The sequence below is a fragment of the Borostomias antarcticus genome (genome assembly GCF_949987555.1).
Source record: "Borostomias antarcticus genome assembly, chromosome: 18".
Classification (NCBI taxonomy): Eukaryota; Metazoa; Chordata; class Actinopteri; order Stomiiformes; family Stomiidae; genus Borostomias; species Borostomias antarcticus.
The window spans coordinates 18,016,447-18,026,446 of NC_140251.1; the positions used below are offsets into that span (position 1 = coordinate 18,016,447).

Here is a 10,000-nt window from a genome sequence, read left to right on the forward strand (position 1 = left end):
GGAGAGAGAGAGAGAGAGAGAGAGAGAGAGAGAGCGGGGACAGACAGCGGTTTCTCTCATGCCTCTAGCAGGTGGTGACAGTGGTCTAGGTAACCAGTCAGATAATTGCTTGGCCCCGGCTCAGACGCTGATGTGCTTACAGTAGGTGGATAAGGGAGCAGACGGAAGTTAGCTACTCTTCTCCTCCATCTCTCTCTTCCTCTCTATCTCCATCTCTCTCTTCCTCTCTATCTCCATCTCTCTCTTCCTCTCTATCTCCATCTCTCTCTTCCTCTCTATCTCCATCTCTCTCTTCCTCTCTATCTCCATCTCCCTCTTCCTCTCTATCTCCATCTGTCTCTTCATCTCAATCTCCCTCTTCCTCTCTATCTCCATCTCCCTCTTCCTCTCTATCTTCATCTCTATCTTCCTCTCTATCTTCATCTGTCTCTTCCACTCTATCTCCATCTCTCTCTATCTCCATCTCCCTCTTCCTCTCTATCTCCATCTCCCTCTTCCTCTCTATCTCAATCTCTCTCTTCCTCTCTATCTCCATCTCTCTCTTCCTTTCTATCTCCATCTCTCTCTTCCTCTCTATCTCCATCTCTCTCTTCCTCTCTATCTCCATCTCTCTCTTCCTCTCTATCTCCATCTCTCTCTTCATCTCAATCTCCCTCTTCCTCTCTATCTCCATCTCTCTCTTCCTCTCTATCTCCATCTCTCTCTTCCTCTATATCTCCATCTCTCTCTTCCTCTCTATCTCCATCTCTCTCTTCCTCTCTATCTCCATCTCTCTCTTCCTCTCTATCTCCATCTCTCTCTTCCTCTCTATCTCCATCTCCCTCTTCCTCTCTATCTCCATCTGTCTCTTCATCTCAATCTCCCTCTTCCTCTCTATCTCCATCTCCCTCTTCCTCTCTATCTTCATCTCTATCTTCCTCTCTATCTTCATCTGTCTCTTCCACTCTATCTCCATCTCTCTCTATCTCCATCTCCCTCTTCCTCTCTATCTCCATCTCCCTCTTCCTCTCTATCTCAATCTCTCTCTTCCTCTCTATCTCCATCTCTCTCTTCCTTTCTATCTCCATCTCTCTCTTCCTCTCTATCTCCATCTCTCTCTTCCTCTCTATCTCCATCTCTCTCTTCCTCTCTATCTCCATCTCTCTCTTCATCTCAATCTCCCTCTTCCTCTCTATCTCCATCTCTCTTTTCCTCTCTATCTCCATCTCTCTCTTCCTCTCTATCTCCATCTCTCTCTTCCTCTCTATCTCCATCTCTCTCTTCCTCTCTATCTCCATCTCCCTCTTCCTCTCCATCTCCATCTCTCTCTTCCTCTCTATCTCCATCTCTCTCTTCCTCTCTATCTCCATCTCCCTCTTCCTCTCTATCTCCATCTCTCTCTTCCTCTCTATCTCCATCTCCCTCTTCCTCTCCATCTCCATCTCTCTCTTCCTCTCTATATCCATCTCCCTCTTCCTCTCTATCTCCATCTCCCTCTTCCTCTCCATCTCCATCTCTCTCTTCCTCTCTATCTCCATCTCCCTCTTCCTCTCTATCTCCCTCTTCCTCTCTATCTCCATCTCTCTCTTCCTCTATATCTCCATCTCTCTCTTCCTCTCTATCTCCATCTCTCTCTTCCTCTCTATCTCCATCTCTCTCTTCCTCTCTATCTCCATCTCTATCTTCCTCTCTATCTTCATCTGTCTCTTCCACTCTATCTCCATCTCCCTCTTCCACTCTATCTCCATCTCCCTCTTCCTCTCTATCTCAATCTCTCTCTTCCTCTCTATCTCCATCTCTCTCTTCCTCTCTATCTCCATCTCTCTCTTCCTCTCTATCTCCATCTCTCTCTTCCTCTCTATCTCCATCTCTCTCTTCATCTATATCTCCATCTCTCTCTTCCTCTCTATCTCCATCTCTCTCTTCCTCTCTATCTCTCTATCTCCATATCTCTCTTCCTCTCTATCTCTCTATCTCCATCTCTCTCTTCCTCTCTATCTCCATCTCTCTCTTCCTCTCCATCTCCATCTCTCTCTTCCTCTCTATCTCCATCTCTCTCTTCCTCTCTATCTCCATCTCCCTCTTCCTCTCTATCTCTCTATCTCCATCTCTCTCTTCCTCTCTATCTCCATCTCTCTCTTCCTCTCCATCTCCATCTCTCTCTTGACCTTTCCGTGTATTTTGGATCTCTTCATCTGTACGTACACCTCTCACACCTTCTCTATCTCTGTCTCTCTCCCTTTCTCTCTTTTCCTTTGCGGGTATCATTATGGGTGGGAATACCAGCGCGGGCACGTGTTCTCTGTCTCACCTCCCGCCATCTCCACCTCTCCTTCCGTGGCTCTGCTTAGAAGGAGTGCGGCGATCATATCTTCTCCTATTTTCTCTTCTCGTCTCCTTTCCTCTCTCCTCTTCTCTCCTCTCTTTTCCACTCCTGTCCTCTTCTCTCTTCCTCCTCTCCTCTGCTATCCAGCTCCTCTCCCTCTCCCCTTTTCTCCTCTGATCGTCCTCTCCTCTTCTCCCCCTCCTCTCCTCTCATCCCCTCTTCCACTTCTCTCCTCTCCTCTTCTCCCCCTCTCCTCTCATCCCCTCTTCCTCTTCTCTCCTCTCCTCTTCTCCTTCTCCTCTCCTCTCCTCTCATCCCCTCTTCCTCTTCTCTCCTCTCCTCTTCTCCCCCTCTCCTCTCCTTTCATCATCTCTTCCTCTCCTCTCCTCTCCTCTTCTCCCTCTCCTCTCGTCTCCTCTCGTCCGCCTGGCGCGGTACAGGGGCTTTAGCTTGGCAAGATACTACATTCTGCAGACTAGCACCATGGTCTCAGACAGCAGAGGAGAAAGACACTTAGCAGTGCTTGGCTGGTGCTGCGGTGCTTAGGGGAGACAATTAGATTTCCTACTTGTTTCTCTTCTGTTATTTCATCAGAATAAAATGGGCCATAGGGACAGACTGTTGTAGAGGGCAGAGCATTAAAACCTGACCAGCAACAACAGCCCTCTGATGGTCAATACTGCACCAGAGGTGGTAGGATGTCCAGGAACCATGATACAGCAGCTTCTGTAAGTGAGTGTGCATGTGCGTGCGTCAGTGCATGCATGTGTGTGTGTGTGTGTGTGTGTGTGTGTGTGCGCGTGTGTGGTGTGTGTGCGTGTGTGTGCATGCGTGTGTGTGTGTGTGTGTGTGTGTGTGTGTGTATGTGTGTGTGTGTGTGTGTGTGGCGTGTGTGTGTGGCGTGTGTGTGTGGCGTGTGTGTGTGTGTTGTGTGTGTGTGTGTGTGTGTGTGTGTGTGTGGTGTGTGTGCGTGTGTGTGCATGCGTGTGTGTGTGTGTGTGTGTGTGTGTGTGTATGTGTGTGTGTGTGTGTGTGTGTGTGTGTGTGTGTGTGTACTCACAGCCTCTGCAGACCAGTGTAGAGCTCCATATCCACATCCTTCAGTGTCTGCAGGCCCGTCCAGTTTTCGATGTGTCTGGAACGGAGAGAAAGCAAACACCGCACTCCGTTAAAAAGGCACTTTTGTTTTCTCAAAACAGACATCTTCAATCCGTAGTCAGGAGTTTGTGAAACAGTCCCATGTCTCCCCAGCCAGCCACTGTAGCCGTCAGTGGAGTTTTGTTTCCGTTCAACGGTGTCTGCTGTTGCTCCACGTCTTCAGATGGTGGGCCGGCTACAGCAACGACACTTTATCGCTTAAGCCTTTGTGTAACACTCACTGATCCCCGTGAAAGTGTGTCGATACGGCGCTCAGCACCAGCTCAGGAGGCTGCTAGCCAGTTATGTACTGCACAGCACACTCTTTAAAAACAGAGGGCCATGGAGAATCCTCAGGTAAAAAAAACGGTTCCGGATAGAACCCTTTTCAGGTTATTATGGTTCCAGGTAGAACCCTTTTCAGGCCTGTAAGATGCCGATACCTTATCTGATTCTTTCTGACCGACTGTGCCTGGGTGTTCCTAAGTGTTCCAGATTGTTTGTATGTATGTATGTATGTATGTATGTATGTATGTATGTATGTATGTATGTATGTATGTATGTATGTATGTATGTATGTATGCTCTACATTGTATGCATACTGTATGTAGATATTTCTTGCACTCTATTATGTGTATTCTTTACTCTGTATATTATTTGCCTTAATCTATGCTGTACATTCTTGCTGCTGAAACACCCAAATCTCACTCCCTTATTCAAAGAAAATATATTCCCCTCTATATTAACTGTCAATATATTAAAACCCGGGCTATCCAGGGGATTATTAAAATTCATCTTATTTTATCATCTTATCTTCTATCTGGAACATTTTATTCAGATGGTTCTTTTACTGTCACAAACGCTTCTATTTAGCTTATTTAGTTTTGCGTGTCGTATAAATAGTCTGAGACGCAGTGTCTGGAAGCTCCGTCTGAGTGTGTGATGCTGTGTCTCTGGGGACGTCCCCAGTGTGAGCACATCTGGATAATTCACCACCAAGTAATGCGATCTGCAACGCAATTACATCAGTTCAATGAGGGGACGCTTAATAGGAGTCAATAGATAGGGGTCCCTAGAGCGCGACTGCTACATTGAGCTAACACCGCTACTAATGTAGCAGAGGTGGTTCGTGTACTCCCTCTACAGTCAGTTAAAACCTGGCTGCACTCGACTGCCATGGTATAGGTTGTTCAAGTGCTTAGCTTGAACGTTTAGCTTGATTTTAGCTTTTACAGTAATGTCCTTTGAGTCTGATGAAATTGCAATCAGGCCTTATTGGTTATTCATCACATGTACTCATCAGTAAGATTGCAAATGATTGGCTGCTTGGGTCGAGTTCTATCAGTGTGCTGCTCCGCCTCCTCCATCTATTTCACTGCTGCTCTCAGGAAGTACAAGTAGGTGCCATCTGCCTTTGGCATGAGGTCTGGAGATGGCCCTAAAATATTAACATCCGTCTCTCTCTCTCTCTCTCACGCACACACACACACATGCACACACACACACACACACACACACACACACACACACACGCACACACTTTCCCTCCCTCCTTAGTAATCTGCTCTCCTGTGATCAAAGCGTTCCTTGGTTCTCTGGCTTCAGAAGGCAGATGAATCTAATCTCTCTGCTTGCTGTTATTATTTATTCATTTACTCATCTATCCGTCCTCTCATATACATGGAACCACGTCCTGAGCAGCTGATGCACAGGAGAGGAGAAGAGAGGAGAGCAGGGGAGAGGAGAGGGGAGGAAAGGAGAGAAGAAAGGAGAAGAAGAGAGGAGTGGAGAGCAGAGGAGAGAAGAAGAGAGGAGAGGAGAGGAGGTGATTGATGGGATGGTATGAAAGAACTGCAGATTTACAACAAAGGACAAGAAAGAGATTTGTACCATTTACAGAACAAACTAAAACTGGCATGTACAAATGATACAAACTGAGAACCCCATGCCCACCAGTAGTGTGTCTAGTATGCAGTAATCAAGTCACACACACACACACACACACACACACACACACACATCAGGAAAGAGCACAGGACTTTGGGATTCAGGGGACCCCTTTCAAATTACCAATGTGGGGTGGTCGGAGGTCAATTCCATTTGAAATGGCTGAAACATAATCCACTCTCCCCTCCCGAAAAGGCAGCATCCTGCACCCTCCAGAGTGTGCCCTCCAGAGGAGCAGGTGTGCTGGGTGGTCCTGAGCCCCACAGAGCCCATCTTCCCTGGGGAGTCCAAGGCCACCTCAGCATGTACAGTACCACTATCTCAGTAAACACAACAGTGCAAGAGTGAACAGCGCTACAGAAACTAGAGTAGTACCAGCCTCACACAACCCTACCCTAATCAATACACAGAGATTAAAATCTTAGGAGAAAAAAATGAGAGTTGGAGGAATGTTGATTGATTGGCTGGGCTCATTTTCGACTCACGAGACCAGTCCTCCAGGACCTAATTGGGTGATTGAATAATTGACTGATTGATCGATTAGCCAATGGGCTGTCTAAATGCTCAGTAATGACTGCATGGAACTCCTGGGGGGAGAGAGAGAGAGAGAGAGAGAGAGAGAGAGAGAGAGTGAGAGAGAGAGAGAGAGAGAGAGAGAGAGAGAGAGAGAGAGAGAGAGAGAGAGAGAGAGAGAGACCAGAGAACAGAAGAGGCAGGGGATGCAAATACACTTACTTGCTTATGGTAGTCCATTGTATACAATGATGACTTCTACTTCTTTTGGTGAGTTTTGAGGTGACTGTGAAGTCCAGTGCGAGAGCCACATGGTCTATTGCAGTGGTGAGGGCATATGAAGTCAGTATTAGTTGTCACTTTGGCTGCAGTGACCATCTTCCTCCCCTGGTGTTTCCTTTCCCTCGCCTCACTCCTCTCCTCTTCAGAGCGCTGTTAGTCCAGCACGGCAACGTTGCCTCCAGTAAGAGTGTTCCGAGGCAGAGCTTTCCAGCTGTGTGTGCTGAATTCCTCATCTCTTGAGTGCTGTTTTGAGCTGGTCCTTATATCTTCGCTTTTGACCTCCCGCAGATTGCTGGCCGTGATGTAATTGACCATACAGCAGTTGCCGTGGAAGACTGTCCTCTGGCATTCTGATGGTGTGGCAAACCCATCGCAGTTGGTGCTGAAGAAATGTGGCCTCCGTGTTCTAGTTCTTCTGTGTGCGGTACACGGTCACGCCAGGTTAGCCCAAGGATGTGCTGGAGACATCTGATGTGGAAGTTATCCAGCTTTCGGATGTGGCGCCAGTAGAGGGTCCAAGCTTCACAGCCATAGAGTAGTGTGGAGACACAGATGGCTTGATAGACTGCTACCTTGGTGTGTATGCTGAGGTCTTTGTTCACAAACACCCTCTTACACAGACTACCAAAGGAGGCTGAGGCAGACTTTATCCGGTCCTGAACATCATTGTCCATACTGCAGTTTTCGGAGAGGATGCTCCCAAGATATTTGAAGTCTGGGACTACTGCTAAAGACTTGTTGTCGATGTTGAAGACAGGTGATGGTGATGGAGTTGGGGGAGGTATAGGTACTGCATTTGTAACGCGCTCCCCATCCAGTTGTTACACTGGCCCGGAGCGCCATTCACACACCAATGGCGGCAGCTGCCATGCAAGGCGCTTGCCTTCATTGGGAGCAATTTGGGGTTCAGTGTCTTGCCCAAGGACACTTCGACAGGTAGTCAGGAGGAGCCGGAGAGGAGGAGACGACCCGCTCTACCAACTGAGCTATACTGCCGCCCCTGGAGGTGAATTCCACTGGCAGAGTATCTCCGTCTTTGCAGTGTTCACAGTGAGACCTAGTCTGCTATAAGCCTTCACAGCAGCTGTTAATGTTGCTTGCAGAGCCACTGATGTATGTGCCACAAAAACACAGTCATCTGCATACTGTAACTCCACTATGTTTACAGTTTTGACCTTAGTAGCAGCCTGGAGCCTCCTGATGTTAAATAGGTTCCAGTCCAACCTGTAATTCACCGACACACCACTGCTTCCTTCAACCTCTTTGTGCAGTAGCCATCATGAGGAAGATGTTGAAGAGTACAGGTGCAAGTACACAGCCCTGCCTGACACCTGTGCTCACTTTGAAAGGTCTGGGCTGAGATTCCCAGAGGCATCGTAGCGCTACGTTCATCGTAGTGCTATGATGAACGCCATAGCTTACGATGAACGTAGCGCTACGATGCCTCTGGGAAACTCAGCCCTGGACTCCTGCCCTCCTGTGGTCACCTGAGCCATCATCCCCTCATGAAAACTTTGCAGGATGTTTCCGAACTTCTTCGAGCAGCCAACCCTGAGAAGGACAGCCCAGAGCAGGTCTCTATTGACTGTGTTAAAGGCCTTTGATAGGTCCACAAAAGCTATGTATAGGTCTAGTTGTTGCTCTCTACACTTCTCTTGTAGCTGGCGACTTGTAAAAACCATGTCCACAGTGCTGCATTTTTTCCTGAAGCCACATTGAGACTTAGATGTTCGGTTATGCTCCGTATGAGTCTAGACAACATCACTTTGGCAAGGACCTTTCCGGTAACAGAAAAATGGGATATTCCCCTACTATTGCCGCAGGTAGACTTATTGCCCTTCCCTTTGTAAATGGTAACAATATTTGCGTCCCGCCATTGTTGGGGGACTGTTTCATGCTTCCATACGTCGGCAATTGCTCTAGTGTAGAGATATCCTCCCTGTTTAAGGATCTCTGCAGGGATGCCATCAGGGCCAGTGGTATTGTTGTTGTAAGTGACTCAACTGCAGCCAGGACTTCAGAGAAGGTTGGTGGAAGATCCAGTTCTTCAATGGTTGGGTAACTGTGCAGCTCCTCCAGAACTGCCAGATCAGGAGTGGCAGGTTGGTTCAAGAAAGTCTGGAAGGGTTCAGCTCATCTATCCACAATCTGCTTCTGGTCCTTTATGAGAGTTGAGCCATCAGCGGACTTCACGGGTGAGAGAGAAGAATTATTGGGGCCATGTGTGGTGTCTTCATGTCGTTTTTCACTGTAAATTCCTCGATTTCTCTGGTCTTGCCAGTCCACCAGTATTTTTTTCAGTTTTCTAAAAACAGACTGAACCTCCTTCCTTGATGTTCTCCAGTGCTGCTTCAGTCTGCCAGGTGTAGGGTTGTTCAAATCTGTGTTATGTGCCTTGTGCATGGTGTCCAGCATGGTTTGGATTGATTCAGAGTTTTCGTCAAACCAGTCCTGATGCCTCCTCCGGTGGTAGCCAATGGACTCGGCTGCTGCCTCATATAGCTTTGAGCTCAGACAGGTCCAGTTGTCATCAACACTGCCTACAGGCTCAGGAGGGAGACGATTTCCTGCAGCTTCCCAGCAATGGAGCATTGTATGTTATTCCAGGCGTCGGCTTCTTCAAGCTGGGCACAGTCCAACCGCTTCTTGCCATTTTTTCGGAGACGGACAGGGGGTCGTACTGTCACTGGCAGATTGGAGATGATCATGCGGTGGTCAGTCCAGCAGTCAGCACCTCGCATTGCACTGGTGATGTGCACGTCCTTGATGTCTTTGCGTCTCACGATGACATAATCCAGCAGGTGCCATTGCTTGGATCGTGGGTGCATCCAGGAGGCCTTGTATTTATTTTTCTGTTGGAAGATTGTATTTGTGATTGTCAAGACATGCTCTACACAGAGACTGAGTAGTCTCATGCCATTGGCATTAACTTTCCCGTTACCATGCTTCCCTATCACTCCATTCCATATAAGGTGATTTTTCTCCACTCTGGCTTTAAAATCACCAAGCAAGTGGATTGTACCACTACAAGGAATGCGCTGTAGGGCCTCATCTAGTTCCTGGTAGAAACGGTCCTTTGCCTCATTCTTGGATGGTAGAGTTGGCACACAGGCACTGAGAAGAGTATAGCATTGTTTTCCCAGGGGAATACGGACAGATATCAGTCTTTAATGTATGCCGGTGAGTGTTTCAGTGAGACTGGGCAGCAGGCTGTTTTTTATGGCCAGACCGACACCATGGTGATGCAGTCCTCTGGTGGGGTATCCCTTCCAGAAAAAGGTATAACCCTGGCCTTCTTCCTTTAAGGATCCCTCATCCAGAAGTCTGGTCTCACTCAAGGCAGCGATATCGACGTCATAACATCTGAGCAGCAACAAGCACAGTTCTTCTTTGCGGCCTGTCAGGGTGGTTGTCCAAGAGAGTTCTCATGTTCCATGCAGCCAATTTCAGGGGAACTTGATTATTTCTTGTTTTTCGACCGCTGTAGTGAAATGTCCGTGCAGTAGGTGCAGATTGGGCAATGTTAAGGTTACCTTTTCTAGGCCTCCCTCCAGATATGGGGTGAGCAGTGCGGCTCCTAAATAGGACTGCTCAGTCATACAGGGGTCTGCCGAAATCAGCTGCCACTCCAATCCCAGCTGATAGTGACCATTATAGCCCTGTATCGCTGACGTGCAGGGATCTGACTAGAGGCTCCCAGTTCATTCTCACCTGCCTCCATTACCAGATGTCCTATTGCCGCCAGACTTTGTTCCGGTTTGGAATCCAATGCTGTTCTGGATCCATCAAGGTCAGAAGTAGAGACCTGTGCAATGA

The 10,000-nt window shown here is 47.9% G+C and overlaps 1 protein-coding gene across 1 annotated transcript in view; it reads right to left on the minus strand.

The window, feature by feature from the left end:
* Window positions 1-10,000, minus strand: part of LOC311321175 (NT-3 growth factor receptor-like) — a gene marked incomplete at both ends in the record, with an annotated part of 213,357 nt that overhangs the window by 174,744 nt on the left and 28,613 nt on the right. The window contains one exon of the mRNA XM_084453109.1: window positions 3,366-3,440. Within this exon, the coding sequence (XP_084309235.1) occupies window positions 3,366-3,440 (75 nt within the window). The remainder of the gene's footprint in view (window positions 1-3,365; window positions 3,441-10,000) is intronic.